This window comes from Pipistrellus kuhlii, unplaced genomic scaffold (genome assembly GCF_014108245.1).
Source record: "Pipistrellus kuhlii isolate mPipKuh1 unplaced genomic scaffold, mPipKuh1.p scaffold_m20_p_39, whole genome shotgun sequence".
NCBI classification, from domain to species: domain Eukaryota; kingdom Metazoa; phylum Chordata; class Mammalia; order Chiroptera; family Vespertilionidae; genus Pipistrellus; species Pipistrellus kuhlii.
Genome location: NW_023425539.1, coordinates 3,217,969 through 3,243,209, shown reverse-complemented (window position 1 = coordinate 3,243,209; position 25,241 = coordinate 3,217,969). Strand labels below are relative to the sequence as shown.

The 25,241-nt window shown below is 37.2% G+C and overlaps 1 protein-coding gene across 6 annotated transcripts in view; it reads left to right on the top strand.

The window, feature by feature from the left end:
- The window catches only part of TAOK1 (TAO kinase 1), a 90,702-nt gene that overhangs the window by 23,962 nt on the left and 41,499 nt on the right, over nt 1-25,241 (top strand). For 4 of the 6 annotated variants that reach the window (XM_045571055.1, XM_045571056.1, XM_036408714.2 and 1 more), the window contains exons 2-6: nt 3,413-3,635; nt 15,146-15,217; nt 18,794-18,895; nt 20,814-20,859; nt 22,487-22,583. In XM_045571055.1, the coding sequence (XP_045427011.1) occupies nt 3,504-3,635; nt 15,146-15,217; nt 18,794-18,895; nt 20,814-20,859; nt 22,487-22,583 (449 nt within the window). In that variant the 5' untranslated portion in view covers nt 3,413-3,503. Of the gene's footprint in view, nt 1-3,412; nt 3,636-15,145; nt 15,218-18,793; nt 18,896-20,813; nt 20,860-22,486; nt 22,584-25,241 lie in introns of those variants that run through there. The other 2 variants (XM_045571058.1, XM_045571057.1) reach the window with 1 other exon arrangement.

Here is a 25,241-nt window from a genome sequence, read left to right as displayed (position 1 = left end):
AAAAGAATGTGAAAAGATTCTTCAATATAGAAAGCAAATAAGGAAAAGTATGCTAAGACAGTTCTCCTTTGGAGAATGGCAGAACTGAGAATATATCCTAGGGAAAACACTAGTAGAAAGAGGACCAAAGGGCTAATCTAAATATAAAATAACAATTTAAAAGTCATTCAGCAAACACGTTTTGATTGTTTATGTGATACTCTCAGGTTTTATGAATGCTCTAGAACTTTACGATCTATACTAGAGGCCCGGTGCATGAATTCAAGGGTGGGGTCCCTTGGTCTGGCCAGTGATTAGGGCCGATCAAGGCAGAGGGGTCTGGCTAGCCAGGGGGAGGGATCATGGGAGGTTGGCCGGCCACAGGAGGTTGGCTGTGGGGGTGCACTGACTACCAGGAGGCCGCTCCTGCATTGAGTGTCTGCACCTTCATGGTCAGTGTGCATCATAGCAACTGGTTGACCCATCAGTTGCTTAGGCTTTTATATATATATAGACTAGAGGCCCAGAGTGCGATTAAATCGTGCAGGTAGGGTCCCTAGGCCTAGCCTGCTGCAATCAGAGCCATCTTCCCAGGCTGAATGCCACCCCTGCCGCCATGCTGTCGGGCCATTGGGATCACCAGCTCATTCCCGGCTCATCCCTCAGGCCTGTGGGAAAGTGGGCACAGGAGACTTCACCTCCATGTGCGTGCGCTGGGCTGGCCGCCTGCTGATGGAATGCACTGCCTGCTTGGGCCGCTCACGCAGGTGCCACTGCCCCTGGTACTGGGGCTTGACGTGCTGATGGAGGCTGCAGGGCGCGCCCGAGACCTACCCACCCCAGTGTGAGCATCCCCAAGCGGGCAGCGCACGTGCATGGAGGTGAAGGTGCCAGCACCTGCTTTCCCACAGGCCTGAGCCCCTGAGCAGCTGGGCATGAGCTGGTGATCTCAACGGCCTGACAGCCAGCCGGCCCTCCTACCATCCATCCTGACTACCCCATTCACTGCCGCTGATTCATTGGATCCTGTGGGCCTATGGGGAGGGACCAAGAGGTCAACAGTCCAGCCCACTCACCAGTTGCTAGTCCCCCTCTGCCCCTGCAGGTGGGGTGGGGGGAGAGGGATCAAGAAGTGGTCAATGCCATATCATGGCGACTGGTCGTTTGGTTGTTCTGGTCGTTAGGGACACTGGCTTTTTATATTTATAGACTAGAGGCTTTTATATTTATAGACTAGAGACCCAGTGCACGAAATTCATGCCCTTGGTGTGTGTGTGTGGGGGGGGTCCCCTCAACCTGGCCTGTGCTCCCTCACAATCCAGGAGCCCAATGATTGATTGCCTCGCAGAGGGAGGCCCCGCCCACCCACCACAGCATCACAGGCCGGGAAGCCTGGGCCTCCCTCAGTGTGGTGATCGTAGGATGATGGCGGGGTCCCCTGACCAATCGCATCGCACCTGCCTTGGCTGGCCTGGCTCCAGTGCGTGTCCATAGCATGGTTGTCTGGACGTCTGGATGGTTATTCTGCTATTCGGCCATTTGGTCTATTTGCATTTTATGCTTTTATTATTATAGATAGCCAAGGGGCATAAGACATGTAAACAACTACTATATATAGAAAAGTAAATATTAAAATAGAGCCTGGCCAGTGTGGTTGAGCATCAACCTATGAACCAGGAAGTCACGGTTTGAATCCCAGTTGGCGCACATGGCCAGATTGCCGGCTCTATCCCCAGTGTGGGACTTGCGGTGGGCAACTGAGTAGTGATTCTTGCTTATCATTGACTAGAGTCCCGATGCACGAAATTTGTGCAAGAGTAGGCCTTCCTTCCCCCTGCTGCTGGCACCAGCTTCCCTCTGCACCCAGAACCCTGCTTCCCTCTGGCACCCAAGACCTGGGCTTCCTTCTGGCTGCCAGCAGGCACCTGGGACCTGGGCTTCCCTCGCAGCCCCAGCTTTGTCCAGAAGGTTGTCTGGAAAGATGTTTGGTCTAATTAGCATATTACACTTTTATTATTATAGATATTTTTTTCTCTCCCTCTCCTTCCTCTCTGAAGTCAATAAAAATATATTGGGGGGGAAAGGAATTTCTTACCCTAATTTGTACTTAATAAATATTAATGGAAAAATGAGAAAAACAATATGAAAGATTAATTGGAGAGAATTAAACTAGAGACAGTCCAGGTGGGAGGTTAATTCATTAGTTTAGATAAGATATAATTAAAGCCTGAACTATAGATAAAGGAAGAGATTCTAGTCTGTTGGATTTACTATTTTATTAGATTGATGATAGAAGAGAAAAAGAGGAAGGGAAAAAATTGAAAAATCATTATGTAGTTTTCTCCTCAGAGACATAAAGAATAGTGGCGCCATTATCCAGGGTTGGAAATGCAGGATGGATTTGCTGAATAGAATTGCTGGGTCATATGGTAATTCTATGGTTAGCTTTTTGAGGAACTCCCAAACTTTTTTCCACAAAGGCTGTACCATTTTAAATCCTTATTAGTAATGCACAAGTGTTCCAATTTCTTCACATCTTTGCCAACACCTATTATTTGACTCTTTGATTATAGTCATTCTAGTGGGTATGAAGTAATAGCTCATTTTTGTTTTGATTTACATTTCCTTAATGAATAATGATTTTGAGAATTGTTTCATGTGCTTATTGACCATTTGTGTATTTTCTTTGGAGAAATGGCTATTCAAATTCCTTGCCATTTAAAGAAATTTTTTAAAAACGTTTTATTTATTTGCAATTACCTTTGCCCATATTTTATTGGGTTAACCCAATTAATAATTGATTATATATTCTAGATATTAGGCTCTTATCAAATACATGATTTGCAAATATTTGCTTCCAGCTTCTTGATGGAAATATTAATAGAAAAATTAGAGAAAAATGTTTAACTTTGATAAGTCCAATTTATCTTTTTTTTTTTTTAATTATATGTGCTTTTGATGTCATATCTTAAAAACTGTTGCCTAATCCAGGGTCATGCACTTTAATATATATATATATATATATATATATATATATATATATATTTTTTTTTTTTTTTATATAAATTATTATTATTATTATTTTTTTTTACAAAGAGGAAGGGAGAAGGAGAGGGATAGAGAGTTATAAACATAGATTCAGCTGCCTCCTGCACACTCCCCACTTGGGTTGCGCCTTTACTCTTTTATTAGATAGGATACTTATATGCTAGATATAGTAGGCAATTTTTTTTTTTTTTTAAGCATCATAGGTGATTCAGATAATGACCCAGATTTAGGAACTATAGTATTAGTAGGCCATTCTTCCTTCTTAGTGAATCTTCAGACCTGAGATAATTTTATATATAGGCTCTTAGAAAATGATCTTACACTAATTAATCTTAGCAACTTTTGTTTTGCCTGACTTTTTTCTTCTCTCATTTCTCTTCAATAGGTTATGCCAAAGTGGCTTCATTCATACAGATGAACCAAGGATTGGGATAGCAAGTATAAAATTAGCATCAAACAGCTGATTGCCCAGCAGGATGCCATCAACTAACAGAGCAGGCAGCCTGAAAGACCCTGAAATTGCAGAGCTCTTCTTCAAAGAAGATCCTGAAAAGCTCTTCACAGATCTCAGAGAAATTGGCCATGGAAGCTTTGGAGCAGTGTATTTTGTAAGTTTTAAAAACTTAATGTCAGTAACTAGCATTTACTTAATATCCAGTTCTGGCAGAGTAAAAATCAATAATATAAAGAGATATAGGCCATAGTACATTTTATAATCACTTGAATAGATGTGTGTGTGTGTGTGTGTGTGTGTGTGTGTGTGTATAATATAAGAATAGTTTTATTTATGGAGCGTGGATTATTGAGAAATGTGAAAGAATATTATTTTGCTTTACCTTACATGTTTAGAGGTGGTTTTTTTTAAAAAATATATTTTTATTGGTTTTAGAGAGGAAGGGAGACCGAGATAGAGATAGAAACATCATTGATAAGAGAGAGAATTATTGATCGACTACCTCCTGCACATTCCCCACTGGGAATCGAACCCGCAACCCAGAATTGACCCTTGATCTCCTGGTTCATAGGTTGACACTCAACCACTAAGCCACATTGGCTGAGCACATGTTTAAAATTTTTAGCTCATTGTTTTATCACTTGTATTGCTATAGAATTAAACATTGCAGAACACTTGACTTCTGTAAAGTCCCATAAAGAATCAATTTTAGTATTGTGAAAATGAAGGATTATTATTTGGCAGAAGGATATGAACCAATATCTTTTTCTTAGTGTGTATGTCTGTACTTTATGCTAAAAAGAAGTCAAATAACCATTTTTAAATATATATATATCTTATTGATTTTTTTACAGAGAGGAAGGGAAAGGGATAGAGAGTTAGAAACATCGATAAGAGAGAAACATCGATCAGCTGCCTCCTGTACACCCCCTACTGGGGGATGTGCCTTAACTGGGTTCGAACCTGGGACTCTTCAGTCCCCAAGCCGATGTTCTGTCCACTGAGCCAAACCAGTTAGGGCCAAATAACCATTTTTAAGTATATAGTTTGTGGCATTCATTATATTCACAATTTTGTACAACTATTATTACTATTGATTTTTAAATTTTTTCATCACCTCAAACAAAATCTCTATATCTATTAGCAATACAAATTTCCCCCTCCACTAAGCCCCTGGTAACCTCTAAACTGCTTTTTTCTCTGTAATTTGCCTATTCTAATATTTGATATAAATGGAATCATATGATACTTGTTACTTTAGCATCTCTTCACAGGTCATCCATGTTGTAACATCTATTGGTAGTTCATTCCTTTCTATGGTTGAATAATATTCCATTGTATGGATATACTATGGTTTGTTTATTTGTTCATCTATTGATGGACACCTTTTGGCTATTGTGAATAAATGCTACAGTGAATTTCAGCATACAAGTATTTATTTCATTCCCTGTTTTTGAATTTTGTTGTGTTTATAAGAGTGAAAATATCAGATTACATGAAATTCTATGTTTAAATTTTTGAGGGAATGCCAAACTACATCATAGAGTCTGCACTGTTTCCATTACCACCTGTATGTAGTGGAGTTTAATTACTCTATATCCTCACAAATGCCTCTTTTCTGTTATTTTGATTGTAGCCTTCCTAGTAGATGTGAAGAGGAATCTTGTGGTTTTGATTTGCATTTTCCAAATGACTAATAAAGTTGAGCATCTTTTCATGTGCTTATTGGCCATTTATATATCTTAGGAGAAATGTCTATTCAAGTCCTTTTCCCATTTTTTTAAAGTTAGGGTTTTGTCTTTGTTGTTGATGCCTCAGGGTTCTTTATGTATTCTTAATATTAAATTTTTATCAGATATAGGATTTTCAGGTATTTTCTCCCATTTTCTAGTTTTTTTTCACTTTCTTGAAAATGTGTTTGATATGCAAAAGTTTTAAATTTAGATGAAGAGCACTTTATCTGTTTTTTTCTTTTGTGTTTGTATTTTTGGTATCATATCTAAGAATTCATTGCCAAATCCAAGATTATGGAGATTTACCCCTGTGTTTCCTTCTTAGAGTTTTATGTTCTTAGTTTTTATATCCATTTTGAGTTAATTTTTGTATGTGTTGTGAGGTAGTGGTCTACCTTTATTTTCTTGCATGTGAAAATCCAGTTATCCTACTGCCATCTGTTGAAGAGATTATTTTCCCCTCGTTGCATTTTCTTAACTTTCTTGTCAAATCAATTAGCCATATTATATAGGTTTATTTCTGAACTCTCAGTTCTATTCTCTTTGTCTGTATAATCATCTCTGTACCAATATATCACTATTTTGATTAATGTGGCTTTGTAGTAAGTTTGCAGTCAGGAATAACTCTGTTCTTTTTAAGTATAGTTTTGGCTATTTTGGTCCCATTGTAATTCCTTATGATTTTCAGGATTGCTTTTCCATTTTTGTTAAAAAAATTTGTTGGAATTTTTATATGGATTGCTTAAATGTATATATATCATGTTTGGTAGTATCAACATCTGAATCAGTGTTAAATTTTTCAATCTATGAACACAGGATGTCTTTCTAAACATTTATTTAGAGATGCTTTAATTTTGTTCAGCAATGTTCAATGTATAGGTGTTAAACTTCATTGCTTAAATGTATTCATCAGTCTATTATTCTTTTAGATACTGTTGTAATTAGAATTACTTGCTTATTTGCCATTTAGATTATTCATTGTTGCTGTATAGAAATAGAGCTGATTTATGTGTATTGATCTTTTTTATTACTTATTTTTCAATTACAGTTGGCATACAATATTATATTAGTTTCAGGTATACAACATAGTGATTAGACATTTATATCCCTTACAAAGTGATCAATCTATTAAGTCTAGTACCCATCAAATACCATCGTTATTAAAATAGCTATATGTTAAATTAATAATTAATTAAAACATTATTAATTGTGCTGTACTTTATAATCTCTGTGACTATTTTTATAACTGGAAATTTGTAAATTTTAATCTCTTTCATCTTTTTCACCCATCCCTCCACCTCCACCCCCGTCTGGCAACTGTCAATTTGTTCTCTAACTATGAATTTGTTCTGGATCTTTTGTTTATTTTATTTTATTTTTTAGATTACACATATAAGTGAAATCATATGGTATTTGCCTTTCTCTGTCCAATTTATTTCACTTAGCATAATACCTCTAGGTCCATAGGTCCATCCATGTTGCAATGGCAAGATTTCTTTTTTTTTTTTAATGGCTAAGTAATATTTCATTGTTTATGTGTACTTCTATACCACATCTTCTTTATCCATTTGTCTATTGATGGACATTTAGGCTGCTTTTATATCTTGGCTATAAAATATATCTGCTTTTATATCTTGAACCTAGGGTGTGATCATATAGGTGTGTATTTATTTCTGGATCCTCTCTTCTGCTCATTGTTCTATATGTCTGTTTTTATGCCAGTATCATGCTGCTTTGAATCCTATAGCCTTGTAGTATAGTTTGATATCAGGTAACATGCTACCTTCAATTATGTTCTTTCTCAGGATTGCTCTGCTTTAGCTATTTGGAGTCTTTTGTCCCATATGTATTTTAGGGTTAGTTCTAGTTCCGTAAAAAATGCCATTGGTGCCCTGACTGATTTGGCTTGGTGAATAGAGCATTGGCCTGCGGACTGAAGGGTCCTGAGTTCGATTCCTGTCAAGGGCATGTACATTGGTTGCGGGCACATCCCTGGTGGGGGGTATGCAAGAGGCAGCTGGTCGATGTTTCTCTCTCATCGACGTTTCTAGCTCTTTATCCCTCTCCCTTCCTCTCTGTAAAAAATCAATAAAATATATTTTAAAAAATAATAATAATAATGTAATGATAACATTGTATATATTGAGATACAAAGTCTAAAAGTAAATGTGGCAAAATGTTAACCAAGGATTATTCTATGGTAAGAGCTGGAAACTACAGAGCCCTTGGGCCAAATCCAGCCTGTGAATTAATTTTGCTCAGCTTTCAAACTAAGAATGGTTTTTACGTTGGAAAAAGAATAAGAATATGCAAAAGAAAAAGACCATGTATTTGGCTTACAAAGCCTAAAATACTTAATATCTCTTTATATAAAAAGTTACTGACTTCTGACCTAGTGGCAGGCGTAAAGGTTCACCGTGCTGTACCAACTTAGCATCATGCTTGACAGATTTGTATAATAAAATGAGGGAGGGGAAAACAAACAAAACAAAAAAAAAACTGACTTAGGAAGTTAGGAAATTTAGGCTCAAGTTAGGACAACCACAGGTATACTGCATGAAAGCATAGAGGAGGACTCTATGGCAATTGCTCTGAGCAAGTGTTTTTTGTTAACTGTCTTGATGTCTGGGAAACAGTGCACTATGTAGATGAGTAATTTTTGAATGTAGCTCAGAATTGAATATTTTTGCTATAATTCCATTTCTAAATCACCAGCCTTTATATTTTGTAGTATCAGACTATCTCAGAAAAACCCGTGTGAGAGTTTATGTGTTTCATGTGTGAGTATATGTGCATGAATGTATGCTTCTGTTTTTATGTTTCTTTTTGACAGGGCTATATGTGTAGTGTCTTGTATATAGTGTATATGGAGGAAATAACCTCTTGTCATTTTTTTTAGATTAAAAATAGTTCTTATATCTCTGAATTTTCATTAATTGACAGTAGGGATTGCATTAAATTTAAAAATCCTCTTAAATGAGCCAGCTCTGGTGGCTGTCTCATCAACAAAGTTAATCAAGGACTTGTAGCTTAAGTATTTGAAACCAAAGAGTCAGATGTCTAAAAGAACCCCTATCTCTAGATTGCCAGGAAGATAAACATTCTCTCTTATTTTCCAATACCTTAAATAGAACCAACGTGATGTCAATAGATGGGCCACAGAACAGTGGCCTGGGAAACAGGTAGCTAGCCAGTAAATGTGGTGGATCTTGTATGATTATAGCTCTACACCATTTATTTATTTTACAAAAGTCTTTTCCTTCATTTATAAATTTTCTAAGATGCTACCAACCTGTATTCTTTTTTTTTTTAATGTATATTTTTATTGATTTCAGAGAGGAAAGGAGAGGGAGAGGTAGAAATATTAATTGATCAGCTACCTCCTGCATGCCCCCTACTGGAGATCGAGCCTGCAACCCACACATTTGCCCTTGACCAGAATTAAACCTGGGACCCTTCAGTCTGCAGGCTGATGGTCTAGCCACTGAGCCAAACCAGCTAGGGCCCAACCTGTATTCTTTGAAGGACTTGGCAAGTTTTATATTTTCGATGGTTATAGCAAATTGTTCAGTGTTAGTATTTTAAAAAGAAGTACCGTATTTTTCGGACCATAAGACGCTCCGGACCATAAGACGCACCAGTTTTTAGAGAAGGGAAATGAAGAAAAAAAGATTCTGAAACAAATAGTGTCCTAAAATATTTTATGTGCATTAAAACCCAACATCACAGTCATAAACACATGTTATCAACCCTGTAAAATAAACAGCAGCATTTAGAACCATTTTAGAGCCGGGCAAGCACACAGAGACCACACAGAGCCGGGCAAGTAAAAAAACTTTTTTTTTTAAAGTATATGTGTAGGCTATATTTGGACCATAAGACGCAGGGACTTTTTCCCCCCACTTCTGGGGGGAAAAAAGTGCGTCTTATGGTCCAAAAAATACCGTAATAAGTATACAAAAGAAATATAAAAAGACCATTTATACATAATTAATTGATATGGTGATATCAGATCATTTAAAAAATATTTTTGTTGATTTCAGAGTGGAAGGGATAGATAGAACCATTAATGATGAGAGTGAATCGTTGATTGACTGTCTCCTGCACACCCACACTGGGGATCGAGCCAGTAACCTGGGCCCAGGCGCCCTGACTGGGAGTTGAACTGTGATCTCCTGATTTATGGATAGATGCTCAGCCATTGAGCCATGCCGGGTGGACTCAGATCATTCTTACTAGTTATTAAAATAGTTCCCAAAGGATCTTCAAGGACAGTGTCCTGGTTTGAAACAAAATGATTATGTATGTTTTCTTTTTTCCTAGTCACTCCTTTCTTTTCTTTACAGCATCATTTGTCTTTAGGCCTACAGCCAATTTTGTCTTTACTCTTTTATTCTCAGGCAGTATATAGAAATGACATGTAATGTTGTGCTCTTCTTTAGTTACTTATAGCTCTTTTAATTCTGTTCTACGTTGTATTTTTTTCTGTATATACACACTTTTAAAAAAATTTTGTTTCCTGTTATTTTACTTATTCTTCTAGAATATCCCATTGTCTTCAGTTAGTTTATTAGTATTAATCACTTCAAGGAAAGTGTAGAAATCTTAGTTCTTCTCTATATTCTTTATGCTAGTCTTGTTTTATGTATTTCAGCTACATAATTATAAATCCAACATTTAGTTTCATAATTTTCACTTTAACCAGTCATGTATTTTAAAGAATCTTAAGAGCAAGAATAGTTTTTAAATTTATCCACATAGTCCCTATATTACACACAGCTTAATTGTTTACTTTGAAAAATCCCAAACAGTCTACAAAAGGACTCCCAGAACTAATAAATAAGTTTAACAAAGTTGCAGGATAAAAGATCAATATGCAAAAATCGATTGTATTTTTGTCATCAGTGAACAAGTAGAGTTTATGTTTTAAGCTGAAACCGGTTTGGCTCAGTGAATTGAGCGTCAGTCAGCAGACTGAAGAGTCCCAGGTTCGATTCCGGTCAAGGGCATGTACCTTGGTTGCGGGCACATCTCCGGTAGGGGGTGTGCAAGAGGCAGCTGGCTGATGTTTCTCTCTCATCGACATTTCTAACTCTCTGTCCCTCTCAATTTCTCTCTGTGTAAAATCAATAAAATGTATTTAAAAATTAAAAAAAAATGATAATAACTTTGGGCCCTGGCCAGTGTTAGACCAACATCCCATGCATCTAAGGGTAATGGACACAATTTCCTGTAAAGGCGCATGCCTGAGGCAACCAATCGGAGTTTCTTTCTTTCTCTCCCTCTCCCTTTCTCCCTCTCTTGAATCAATGAAGACCATATCCTCAGGTGAGGATAAAAAAATAACTTTTGCATTATCCATGTTTACATGTTTAAAATAAAATTGAGTGTAGTTTGCCGGGACCGGTTCGGCTCAGTGGATAGAGCGTCGCCTGCGGACTGAAAGGTCCCAGGTTCTATTCCGGTCAAGGGCATGTACCTTGGTTGCAGGCACATCCCCTATGGGGGGTGTGCAGGAGGCAGCTGGTCGATGTTTCTCTCTCATCGATGTTTCTAGCTCTATATCCCTTCTATCCCTCTCCCTTCCTCTCTGTAAAAAATCAATAAAATATATATATATTTTTTAATTAAAAAAAAGAATTTATGTTTTAAAAGTACTATGTATAGTATCCTCAAAGTGAAATGCTTGAGTATAAATTCAGCAGAAGATATAAGACTATATGCTGAAAGCCATAGAACATTAATAGAAAAATGAAAGACCCAAATAAGTGAAGATATATACACAGTATTGATGGATTGGAAGACTAAATGATGTCCTGCTGTCAGTTTTCTCCAAATTGATGTATAGATTCAATGTACTCCAATAAAAAATCCAGCAAGATTTTAAAGTAAATATTGCTAGCATATTTTAACATTTTGTAGTAAGGCAAAAGAACTAATGTAGCCAAAACAAATACTTTCCTGTATTTGTTTCTATGTATTTTGAGAAAGAATAGTTAAGGAACTCACTACCTGATTAAAACAGCTTACTATAAACCTGGAGCAATTAAGATAGTATGATGTTGTTGAAAGGATAAATACATAAATAAATTAAAATAAAGTAGACATATCCACACAAATAAAGTAAATGGATTTTTAAAAATAAATCTTTTGTTGAGAGTATTACAGATGTTTATTTGATACCACAATAATACTCCCTCCCCCATTGTCACCCTCTACCCGGTTCCTGCCCCACCTCAGGCCCATAGGTAATGCATATATGAATATAAGTTTGTTGTTTAATCCTCTTCCCAACTCCCCCTCCTTCCCTCTGAGGTTTTTCAGTTTGTTCCATGTTTCCATGCTTCTGATTCTATTTTATTCATTGGTTTATTTTGTTCATTAGATTCCTTGTTTGTTCATTTGGATTTTTAGATTCAATTGTTGATAGACGTATATTTGGGGCCATGTTATTGTTCATATTTTTTATCTCTTCTTCTTTTTCTTTTTCCTCTTTTTCTTCCTCTTCCTCTTCCACTTCTCAGAGAATATCCTTCAACATTTCATGTAATACTGGTTTGGTGGTGATGAACTTCTTTATCTTTTTCTTATCTGTGAAGCGCCTTATCTAACCTTCAATAATAAATGATAGCTTTGCTGGGTAGAGTAATCTTGGTTGTAGGTCCTTGTTATTCATAATTTTGAATATTTCTTGCTACTCCCTTCTGGCCATCAGAGTTTCTGTTGAGAAATCAGATGACAGTGGTATGGGTGCGCCCTTGTAGGCAAATAATTGTAATAGGTTTTCTTTTTTTTATTTTTAATATATTTTATTGATTTTTTTACAGAGAGGAAGGGAGAAGGACAGAGAGTTAGAAACATCGATGAGATGCCCTTGACTGGAGTCGAACCTGGGACCTTTCAGTTCTCAGACCGACGCTCTACCACTGAGTCAAACCGGTCTTGGCAAGGATTATTTTTTTATTATACCTTTTAATCCACATTAAAAAAACACAATACATAAAGCACATGATTTCACGATATCACTAAGATGAAAATTAAAGTACATGATGTTAAACTTAAGACAAACTGAAGAAAAATATGAAGTGGTACAGGAGGGCAATTTGGAAGTATCTATAAAAAGCCTATAACTCAATTCAACTTCTAGGCATCTGTCACAGGTAAATTTTCACACACAATGCTCCTTTTGTTAATATCAAAACCAGAAAATAGTCTTACTGTCACAAAGGTGTTGAAGAAAAGATGAGGACAAAGTGGCCTTAGCTTCCATAGAGTAATGAAAGAATGAGTGCATTTTTATTTCTTCCTTAAAGTCACAATTGAAATTACATACATGGATCAGCAACTGGGGTGGACTCAATTTCAAGACTGATTTACTGTTCATAAACTGCCAATTTATTTTTTGCTTGACTAAAGAATGCCAATCTTTTTTGGGAGTCTGATCTGCTTTTCATATAAGAAAATGCTTTTCACATTCCAAATTGTTTGAATTAAACTTTTTGAATAAAAAACAGACATGGAAAAAAAAAAAAAAAAAAAAAAAAAGAAACATCGATGAGAGAGAAACATCTATCAGCTGCCTCCTGCACCCCCCCCCCATAGGGGATGTGCCCACAACCAAGGTACATACCCTTGACCAGAATCAAACCTGGGACCTTTCAGTCCTCAGGCTGACACTCTATCCACTGAACCAAATCGGTTTCGGCTGCAATAGGTTTTCAATATCTTGATCTTTCTTCTTCTTCTGGCACCTCCATGATGTGAATGTTAGTACTCTTGAAGTTGTCCCAGAGGCTTCTTACATTATCTTCATATTTTTGGTTTCTTTTTTCTTTTTGCTCTTCTGATTGGATGCTTTTTGCTTCCTCATACTTCAAATCCCTGATTTGATTCTCAATTTAAAAATCCATTTACTTTATTTGTGTGGATATGTCTACTTTATTTTAATTTATTTATGTATTTATCCTTTCAACAACATCATACTATCTTAATTGCTCCAGGTTTATAGTAAGCCTTACTACTATTTGCCTTACTACTATCCTTTCCTCTACTGTTGAATCCCTATAAAGTACGTACTCTTTATTTCATTTAGTGAATGCTTTATTTTCTGACTGTCCTTGATGCCCTTGATGTTCTCACTAAGGTTCTTGAAATTCTCATTAAGCTCCTAAGAAACACTGTTTTGAACCTGTGTTTAATAGTTTGTTTGCTTCAGCCGAAGCCGGCTTGGCTCAGTGGTAGAGCGTCGGTCTGCGGACTGAAAGGTCCCAGGTTCGATTCCGGTCAGGGGCATGTACCTTGGTTGCAGGCACATCCCCGGTAGGGGGTGTGCAGGAGGCAGCTGGTCGATGTTTCTCTCTCATTGGCATTTCTAGCTCTCTATCCCCCTCTCCTCCTCTCTATAAAAAATCAATGCCCGCAACCAAGGTACATGCCCTTTACCGGAATCGAACCTGGGACCTTTCAGTCTGCAGACCGACGCTCTACCACTGAGCCAAGCCGGCTTCGGCCAATAAAATATATTTTTTTAAAAATAGTTTGTTTGCTTCTATTTCATTCAGTTCTTTTTCTGGAGATTTTTTCTGTTCTTTCATTTGTGACATGTTTGTGTCTACATTTTGGCTGCTTTCCTGTATTTGTTTCTCTGTATTAGGTAGAACTACTATGTCTCCTGGAATTGGTAGAGTGGCCTGTAGGGCCCAGTGGTTTGGCCTCTCCAGTCACCACTGTATGAGTTGTGTGCACAGTCTTGCTGTAGTTGAGCCTTGATTACTGTTGATATCACTGGGAGAAATTGACCTTCAGGCCAATTGGCCATAAGGACCAGCTGCAACAGCTTCTATGGAGCAGGACTTGCTTCAATGGGGCTTTAGTGTTCACTGAGTTTGCCCCTTGAGTGTGCTCTCGTGAATATGTAGAGTTGTAATCTGGTGTGGTCTGAAGTTGTCCACTAGGTGCACTGGCTTTGGGGCCTCCCAGAAGATGTAAAGTCAGCAACTACAGAGGAGCTACAGAGCGATCTGCAATTGCTGCTACTTATGTTGGGTTTGAAAGTGCCCAGGAGAGGCCAGGCTGTGAAGCAAAGGCAGGCTGCTACTAGTGCCAGGTCTTGGGTTTCTTATTAAGAGTTGGGGCACACTGATGCTGGCTGCTGCTTGTTAGAAGGATTTTAGGAAAGTCTGAAGCCTGTGCCAGAACAGGCCATTCATATGGAAAAGCCACTGCAAACAGCTTGGGTGGGGTTGCAAATTGGGTGGGGTGAGGTCCGGGAATCACCAGGGCAGAGTAAACAGTGTGACCCAGACTAATAAAAAACTTAGATATGGCTCCTGCCAGTCAGCTCTAAATGGGGGAAGGGCTTAGCATAGGAACAATGAACTCTGTGATCACCCCAGTCTGGGAGAAATCTGCCCCTGTGTCCTTGCTCCATGACAGACAATCCAGTTCTTCCTCATATATTCCTGGATGCCCCCAAGCTGCTGCCCTAGTGTTGGAGCTCAGAGGGAGCAATTCTAAGTATATTCATGTGCCAGCCTCTTAAGAGGAACTGCTGGGGCTCTGGCAGCCTCTGTGTCACTCAGCCACAATGCCTCATAGCTCATAGTTTTTACAGCCTGGTTATCTATCTGTAAGACCCTTCATCTTTTTTAAAAAAAGTTCTTTATTAGTCATTTAATATAAAATTTGCACAATCACTACAGATAAAGTCCCTAAATAATCTTTACTCCTTCTGTTGTCCAATCTAGATTACTCAAAGATAAACCTGCCTTTTACTTTCTAAAGCTAATTTGGTACATTTTTGTTACATAGTTATTATTTTTTAAATATTCTTTAAAAATAATGTTTATGTCCTTTTTGACATGATAGTTTATAAATGCTCTTGTCCACATTTAATCTGTTAATGTACAATGGTTCTTCTTTGTTTTCTTAGGCACGAGATGTGCGTACCAATGAAGTGGTGGCTATCAAAAAAATGTCTTATAGTGGAAAACAGTCTACTGAGGTAGGTGGTGAAATATATACATTTGTACTGGTATGTTAGAGAAAGGTATGCTATTTTTAATTGTGAATAGGTGGCAATTTCTTCCAAAAAGTATAACGTACATAAAGAAAAGTGTACAGATATTAAGTGTATATCTCAGTAAATTTTCTTTCATACACTGAATGTACCCATTTAACTTGGACCTAGAACCATAAATAGCATTACTGTCCTCCCAAAAGCCTCCCAATCTATGGCCCCTGCTTTCAGTTTTTTAAACTGTTACTTAATATATTATTTTATCTTTGTCATCGAGATTATCAATTTCTAAAATAGTAAACTAGAATAAGATATATTTCACAGTAAATATATTCGATACAATTTTTTAATAGTTTAGAGATTAACTGCAGCTTTAAACAAACTTTAAGTAACAGACTGTATAGATGTAGTCTGAAAAACAGGTGGTGTGTAATAATCTGAAAAACTAAAATATAAAATTATTGATACCACATTGACTATGTGTTAGTTCACTAATATTCTGATTAGTTCTTTTGACATTATATTTATTCTATTTAATTGCATAAATTTATTTTATAAAATGCAGGATGTGTCAGTATTTAAAAATTTTTTTACATTATGGCAAAATATACAAAATTTACCAGTAAGTCATTCTTAAGTGTTCAGTGTCATTAAAGATAGTCATATTGCTATCTAAATACCACCACCATTTATCTCCAGAAATCTTTTCATTTCATCTTGCAAAATTGAAGCTCTGTACTTATTACATAACTAGTGGCCCGGTGCACAAAATTCGTGCATGGGGTGGGGTGTCCTCAGCCCGGCCTGCACCCTCTCCAATCTGGAACCCCTCAGGGGATAACTGGCAGTCAGACATCCCTCTCACAATCCAGAATTGCTGGCTCCAGAGCTCCAGTGGCGCAGTCGGTTAGCGCACGGTACTTATACAGAATTGCTGGCTCCTAACTGCTCTCCTGCCTGCCTCATTGCCCCTAACAACTTCTGTATGCGAGCTTGATTGTCCCTAACTGCTCCCCTCTGGCTTGATTGCCCTTAACCACCTCTTCCTCTGCCCCTCCTCCAGCCAACCACAGGCATTGACCAGGCTTCCCTCCTTCTGGTCAGCCATAGGTGCCCAGGCTGGCTGCAGCCGCAGGGGATGGTGGGCAGGTGGCTTCTCCTGGGCTGCAGCTGCAAGTTCTGGTGCCCAGGACTGCAGGGTGGGTGGCTTCTCTGTCTACTAGGCTGTAGCCAGCCATGGGTGCTGATGCCTGAACCATAGGAGGGTGACTTCTCTGTCTTCCCTGGGATGCAGTGTGGGTGACTTATCTGGCTGGCTGCGGCCTGGAATCATGGGGCAGGCGGTTTTTTCGTCTCCCTGGCCACACTCAGCCTCAGGTGCTGGGGCCCAGTTTCTCCATCTTCCTCAGGAGTGGGGTAGGCAGACAGGAGGTTTCTGCTGCTATCTATGGCCTGGGATTAGGGGGAGGCCACTTCTTCATCTCCCAGGCTGCAGCCAGCCACAGGCGCTGGTGCCTGGCTTCTCTGACGCCCCATAGGTCTGGAGGAGTGGGGCATGTTTTCAGTTTAATTTGCATACTCACTCTGATTGGCTGGTAGCCGAAGTAGAGTGATGGTAATTTGCATGTTTCTCTTTTATTCCTGTTTTCTCCCCCCTCCAGTGCTTGAAAATCACCATTCTAGAATCTATATGAATTGGACTAGCTTAGGTTAACTCCTATAAGTGAATCCTTTTTACTTAACATAATGCCCTCAAAGCTTGTCCATGTTTTAGTGTATGTTAGAATTTCCTCCCTGTTTAAAGCTAAATATTCCTGTGGTGTGTGTGTGTTTGTATATAAAACATCACATTTTGTTTATCCATTCATCTGTTGATGGACATGGGTTCCTCCATCCCTTGGTTATTGTGAATGATGCTGCTCTGAACATGGGTATGCAAATATTTCTTTGAGTTTCTGCTTTTCAATACTTTTGGGTTTGTGCTCAGAGGTAGAATTTCTGAATCAGTCTTTAATTTTTAATGATTTTGGTTTTCTACCGTTTCTGAATCTCTTCATTTTATACTAAATCTTGTTTTTGTGACAATACTCTGGGTATAATGACACTATTATGATTATTTCAGTGTTCCATCATTTTGATTCCTAAAAATTCCTAAAACTCCAAAACAATCCCACTTCCATTGCTTACAAGTTTACTCTAACTTTATTTTTTCACACTTAAATATTTTTATTTATTTAATGTTCACTATTAGTGTCCTTTATAAAAGTATTTTTTTTTACATTGAAGAGTGCAGTTGTTTTGTTTTGAGAGGTTGCCTCCCAGAGCATTCAAATTTGAAAGTTGAAGCCCATGAAACTCTTTCTGAATTTTGCATCTTATATGTTAAAATATTGTGCTGCTATTTTGCTGTATTTTATTGAGGACTTGTTAAATAACATAGGAGATATATGACCTTAAATTCAGTACAAAATATTTCCTAAAGTTTTCTATTATATGAGTTTCTCTGACTTTAGAAATATGATCCAAGTTGGGGGTAAAGCTTTAAAAAAATTAAAACAAGAACAAGAAATAGATTCCTGCTTCCCAATCCTACACCTACTAAGTCTGTAGACCAAAGAACCTGGTTGGTCCTTAGAGTTCCCTGATTGCTTCTTAAGAGTTACTTTGTTTAAAATAAGGCCTAAGTATATTGTTATGGTCAATGGTTTATCTGTATTGCTGGGTAGGTGTTAATGAAGAAAGCTCTTAGTAAAATATGTAGGAAAATGTTTTCATACTGTTTGTTTTCTTCTGTGAACTTTTCTATGTAATAACTAATTGTTCATTAGCATTTTAGAAAGTAATGTGCATTTATGAATTTGTCTCAGAGTTATGACTTCATTTGAGTTTAAAAAAACAAACAAATCCAAAGCCAGTTTGGCTCAGTGGATAGAGCGTTGACCTGAGGACTGAAAGGTCCCAGGTTTGATTCCCGTCAAGGGCATGTTCCTTGGTTGTGGGCACATCCCCAGTAGGGGCTGTGCAGGAGGCAGCTGATCGATGTCTCTCTCATTGATGTTTCTAACTCTCTATTCCACTACCTTCCTCTTTGTAAAAAATCAATAAAAATATATATATATTTTAAAATATTAACATTCGTTAGAAGATATAAGCCAGAAACATGATAGGTGAACTTTATGGTATGTAGATTATGTCAGTAAAGCTGCAGATAAGAAAAGGGAAGTTGAATTTTGATGAAAAATAAATAATTATGGTACATAGATTTCACCACTTTGTGGTGTGTGGTGGTAAAATATTAATAAGACTCGATGATAAATTTTATCAAACATTTGTCCTACCTTGAATAAAATAATTTTATAAATTATTTAATTTATTATAAAGTATGAAATTAATTCCTCTTAAATGGATTATTTTGACATTTAATTTAAATATTACAAATATGGCAAAGCTATATGCTCTCATTAATCCTTAATCTAGTAATTACTTTTTTCTTATATACATTTCTAAGGAAAATCAGCTGTTCATAATTCTTTCCTTTATTCCCTTTTTTTCTCCCCATAGAAATGGCAGGATATTATTAAAGAAGTCAAGTTTCTACAAAGAATAAAACATCCCAACAGTATAGAATATAAAGGCTGCTATTTACGTGAGCACACAGCTTGGGTAGGTATCTGCTCTCCCTTTGCCTTAATTTTATTTGGTTTGCACATATAATTAATTAAATTAAGGATGTCTTGCCCTGGCTGGTGTCTTTTAGTGGATAGAGCCTCAGCCTGCATACCTAAGGGTCTTGGATTCCATTACTGGTCAAGGGCTGCACGTACCTGGGTTGCATTCCCTGTCCTGTTGGGTCATGTGCCGGAGGCAACCAATTGATGTGTCTCTCACTCCGTGTTTCTTTCCCAAACTCCTTCCCTCTCTCCCTTCTACTCTCTCTAAAAATCAATGGAAAAACATATCTTTGGGTGAGAATTAACCTAAAAAATTAAAAAATGTCTCAAAATTGTCCTGTGAAGCTTGCAAAAACACTTTGAAATGTTATTTCATACTGAGAAAGGAAGAGTAGCTTTTCCTAGAACTCCTTTCCCTAGGAAATAAGAACTTTTGCAAGTTCACTATAGAGATTTATTTATTTATTTATTTATTTATTTATTTATTTTTATTAAATTATTATCTGTGTACAAATTTTAACATTGCTCCCCCCTCCCATACCTACCCTCCCCCCCAGAGTTTTGTGTCCATTGGTTGTACTTATAATATATGCATGTATACAAGTCCTTCGGTTGATCTCTTATCTCTCCCAGCACTATAGAGATTTAGCTGGCCTTTATATGCATGGTAAAATGTTCTCTGAAAATTTTTTAGTAGTTTGTCAGACTACTAAATGGTTTCTCATTGTAAAAACAATTTTATTACTAAAGGATGAAAGTTATATCTTTTTGACATGATGTATTATAATCTATTTAATCACAAAGTACTTGGTGAAGTGTTGATGAATCCTGGTGAAATTTGAATTAATTGTGATTACTTGGCTGAGTACTATTAAAGATAGAGAATTGAGACACTTTATTACCTGAATTAGAGATTAATTTTACCCTTTTGTTACCACTGAGGCGATAATGCAGTAATCTCATAATGGTATAGGCATAATAACTATCTTTTAAGAAAAGGGCTAAATTTTCATTAAACAGGTATGATCCTTTATTTTGAATGATTAATAAGCTAGAGCTATTATCATTCTAGTGGATTGAAGTTAGATTTAGATTTGTAATGTTTGCTGCATTTTTATCCAGTTTTATTTTGGTGATGGATGTGGTAGTACTCCTAAACTTGAAGCTGTTGTTAAAGAAAAAGTAGTGACATTGGGCTGGTTACTTCTCTGTCTCTCAGATTTTTCCATCTGTAAAGCATGGAAATAATAAGGCCTACCTCATAAAGTGGTTGTGAGGATTAAATTAATTAATATGTATAAAATACCTGGCACATTAGGAGGTGCTCTGTGTTTGCTTTCAATGAAAAATTTAAACTGTAACCCTAAATCTGGCCGGTATGGCACAATAGTTGAACACTGACCCATCAGCCAGGATGTTATTGATTTGATTTCCAGTCATGTCTGGGCTCAATACCCATTGGGGGACATGCAGGAGGCCAGCCAATCAATGATTTTCTTTAATCATTGATACTTCCATATCTCCCTTCCTCTCTCTCTAAAATCAGTAAAAACATACATTCTTAAAAAGTTTAAAAATAAACTGTAATCTAAGCTTTGTACATATAGTCCCAGAGGACAGTTTTCTGTTACCTAACAATCATTATTACTACTCTAGGTTAATAGTAACAGAATATGTATCTTATAATTTTAGTTGGTAATTATGTATGAAATACATATCTTGTCATTTACTTAACCTTATAAATACATTTAACAAATTGCTAACTGCATAAATGTTTTTTAAGGTAAATAATGACTAGAGTTTGTTTTATTTCAAACTATCTTCTTGATCTCCTTGGTGAATTTATTTTATATAAAATAGTCTTTTTAATAATACATTTTAATATTTTTCTAATTTTTCTTCCCATATAGCTTGTAATGGAATATTGTTTAGGATCTGCTTCAGATTTACTGGAAGGTAGGTTTCCTTTAAATATTAAGAAAAAAAAGTATTAGCAAAATAAAATAAGAATTCAGTAAGAGACTTCTTAAAAAAAACTTTTCAAAACAGTGAAAACCTTAACCTTTTTCTAGAATCTCAGCATGGTATACACCATCCTCATTTAATGTTATCTATAATAATAAAAGCATAATATGCTAATTAGACTGAACGTCCTTTCAGATGAAACCGGGGTTGCAAGGGAAGCCTGGGTCCCAGGTGCCAGGGGAAGCCAGTGCTGGCAGCCAGGGGAAGGAAGACCTACTCTTATATGAATTTCATGCATCAGGCCTCTAGTATAGTATAAAATAGATGAATTTTCTCTCATTTTGCTTCAGTAAGCATTTTTCTGCATTCTTTGTCATTCAGCTTAATCTGTTCCTCTGTACAGAATAAAAATATCTGAGAATAGCTAAAACTGGTTTGGCTCAGTGAATAGAGCATCTGCCTGCAGACTGAAAGGTCCCAGGTTTGGTTCCGGTCAAGGGCATGTACCTTGGTTGTAGGCACATCCCCAGTGCGGGTTGTGCAGGAGGCAGCTGATCAATGTTTCTCTCTCATCCATGTTTCTACCTCTCTGTCCCTCTCTCTTCCTCTTGTAAAACATCAATAAAATAGCCAAAGCCGGTTTGGCTCAGCAGTAGAGCGTCGGTCTGCAGACTGAAGGGTCCCAAGTTCGAATCCGGTCAGGGGCATGTACATTGGTTGCGGGCACGTCCCCGGTAGGGGGTGTGCAAGAGGCAGCTGGTCGATGTTTCTCTCTCATTGATGTTTCTAGCTCTCTAGCTCTCTCCCTCTCTGTAAAAAATCAATAAAATATATAGATATATTTTAAAATCAATAAAATGTTGTTTTTTTTAAAAAGAAAATATTTGAGAATAAAAGAAAAACTTCTCTTTTGTTACTTTTGTTTTTATTATCCTATCTAATAAAGAGGGAATGTGCTAATTGACGGTCACACCCTCACAAAGATGGTAAGGAGGGAATATGCTAATTGACTGCCACACCCTCAAAGATGGCGGCACTCACAGCCACAATATTGCAGCGCCTAGTCCACTCAGCCCCATCAGGGTGGCAGGTGCATGGCATGGCCAGGCCTACACTCAGATAGGTCCAATCGCTCTGTGCGCCTGCCTCCAGAATCCTTCAGTCCCCGGGCCACCCAAGGCTCAGGTAAGCAGGGCCAGCCCAGGCTTGCACTGCTGGCAGTGGCAGCAACAGAGGTGTGATGAGGGCGTCACCTTGCCCTGATTGCTGAGTCGCCTCCTGCCCCTGAGGGCTCCCAGGCTGTGAGAGGGGGCAAGTAGGGCTGAGGGATGCCCCCTCCAGTTCATGAATTTTCAGACACCGTGCCTCTAGTCACCAAATAATCATTAAATGTTGTTAGCTTTGAGGAATGTTGGTTGTAACCTCTACTTTAACAGCAAGGCACGATTGGTACTAGTTAAAACATTCAGTAGCCTTGTATTACTAGTATATCTTGTATTAGTATCCCTTGTTGCTAAATGTTAAGTGTTTTTAAATTGCTCTCTCTATATCAGATATGTATATTTATTATTTTTAAATGTTCTATATATAATAATTATTTTTAAATTCTTACTTTAAGTTCACAAAAAGCCATTACAAGAAGTGGAAATAGCAGCAATTACACACGGTGCTCTCCAGGGACTAGCCTACTTGCATTCGCATACTATGATCCATAGGTAAGTACATTGAAAATTGTCGTGTATTAATCAGCAAATGGTTTGTTGCTTTTATCAACCCTGGAACTCATTAACCCTGAAATATTCATTGTTAAAGCACTTCAGTATCTTATAAACTCATAATTTTTAGATTGTCCGTACCTTAAAAAGAATGTACTAGTACACTTGATCTCTTTGTTTAGGATAATGTTATCTTTTCTGCACATGCTGCTGGGCTTTCTGAAGCATGTGTACTTGATAGATTTGAGGTAGCAATTTAATTACAGAATTATTTAATTTACAAAATGGAAAAGGCCATTAAGGATTATATAGTCCTTTTTAATTTTACAGATGAAGAAACTGATGCCCCAATTTGTTACTAATTTCTCCAAGTTTAAAAAGCTTGGGTAGCCGAAACCGGTTTGGCTCAGTGGATAGAGCATCAGCCTGTGGACTGAAGGGTCCCGGGTTCAATTCCAGTCAAGGGCATGTATATACATTGCTTGCAGGCACATCCCCAGTAGGGGGTGTGCAAGAGGCAGCTGATTGATGATTCTCTCTCAACAATGTTTCCAACTCTCTATCCCTCTCTCTTCCTCTCTATAAAAAATCAATAAAATATATTAAAAAAAAAAAAAAAAGCTTAGGTATTATAAAGTACTAGAACTAAACCTAGATATTTTTCTTCCTGATAACTGATAATGCCAGATTTGCTCCGTTAATTTTATAACAGAGATATATATAAGTTACTTAAGCCGGGCCAGTGTAGTTCAGTGGTTGAACGTGAATCTATGAACCAGGAGGTCATAGTTCGATTCTTGGTCAGGGCATATGCCCCGGTTTTGGGCTCGATCCCCAGTAGGGTCATGCAGGAGCCAGCCAATCAATTATTCTCTCCATCATTGATGTTTCTGTTTCTCTTTCCTCTCCTCTCCGAAATTAATAAAAGTATATATATATTTTTAAAGCTACTTAAGCCCTAGCTGGTTTTGCTCAATGGATAGAGCATCGGTCTGCAGACCAAAGGATCCTGGGTTCTATTCCTATCAAGGACCCTGGTCAGGACATGTGCAGGAGGCAACCAATTGATGTGTTTCTCTCTCATCAATGTTTCTGTCTTTCCCTCTCTCTTCCACTCTCTAAAAAAAAATCACTGGAAAAATATCATTGAGTGAGGATTAACAAAAATAAATAAATAAATAAATGGCTACTTAAGACTCTATGCTTTTGAGTATTAATCTGTAGCAATCCATGGTGATAGATAGTAACTTTAAACCATTTTATAATGCATATTTAGCATTGGTATTGACTTTGCCTGGTTTAGAAGAAAATTAACATTTTTTTAAATTTATATGTAAATTAGGCAATACATATTAAAGTAAGTAGTAGAGTCATTGTGAGTTAACGGGTTGTCATTTTTTTGATGAAAATAGTAGAGAAACACATGCTAGAAAGTATACGAAAAACGTAAAATTAGAACCTAAGATCTTCTCAATTTCAAAGCATCTCTCCTTTTTAATTTTTTAATACATGTTTATTGATTTCAGAAAGGCAGAGAGAGAGAGAGAGAAATAGGAAGAGAGGGAATCATTGATTGGCTGTTGCTTCCACGCCCCACACAGAATCGAGTCCGCAGCCTAGGCATGTGCCCTGATAGGGAATCAAACTAACCTGGTTCATAGGTTGCCGCTCAACCACTGAGCCACCACGGACGGACACCTCTCCATTTTAAAAAACAAGTGGGAGGACAATAGATTTAGTATTATATCCATCACAATACTATAGTAAGAATTGACAAGGGCTTAGAAATAAAGTTTTTCTTTTCTTGAATGGTTAAGTGTATATTATGGCACCCATTGAACATAAAATTCCATTATATAAATAACCTTCATTTTTTTAGTTTGTGTGGAGAGTTTGTTTGCTGATTTAGAAAAGTAAGCTTGAAAGTAAATTTGAAATCATTAGTCTAATAATCCTATTAGTCTATATTTTCCTTATACATCATTTTTAATTTCATATTGTTAGATGGATTATGCTAAGCTTTGTAAATGATATGAATAATCCTTTTGTAGAAATTGGGGGCATATTTGCAGCAACATGGATGGATCTAGAGCAGGGGTGGGGAATGTCTGGCCCATTGGCTATATAAGGTTCATGAAATCATTTGGTCTGGCCTTGCCAAGGCATTAAGGGTCAATTAAATGTTTGACCAAATTTAGCAGGCTAATTTTTAAGTTGATAATTTTGTATGGCCCTTGTTATAAATATCGAAATGGCCCTTGGCAGATAAAAGGGTTCCCTACCTCTGGTGTAGAGGCTACTATGCTAAGTGATATAAATTAAGCAGAGAAAGAAATACTGTATATTTTCACTTATATGTGGAATCTAAAACAGAAACCGTCATTGGGATGATTACCAGAAGGGAATGAGTGGAAGGATGGCTGAAAAGGGGGAAAAGGACTATAATCAATAACATTGTGATAAGTTTGCACAGTGGCAGATGATTACTACAGTTAGTCAGGTGATCACATTGTAAAGTATAAAAATGTCAAACCACTATATTGTACACCTGAAACTAATAAACCAATATAAGACTGTATACCACTATACTTAAATTTAAAAAATTTTAAGTTAAATAATGAAAAATTGGGCATGATATTTAATTGTTCATAATATTTT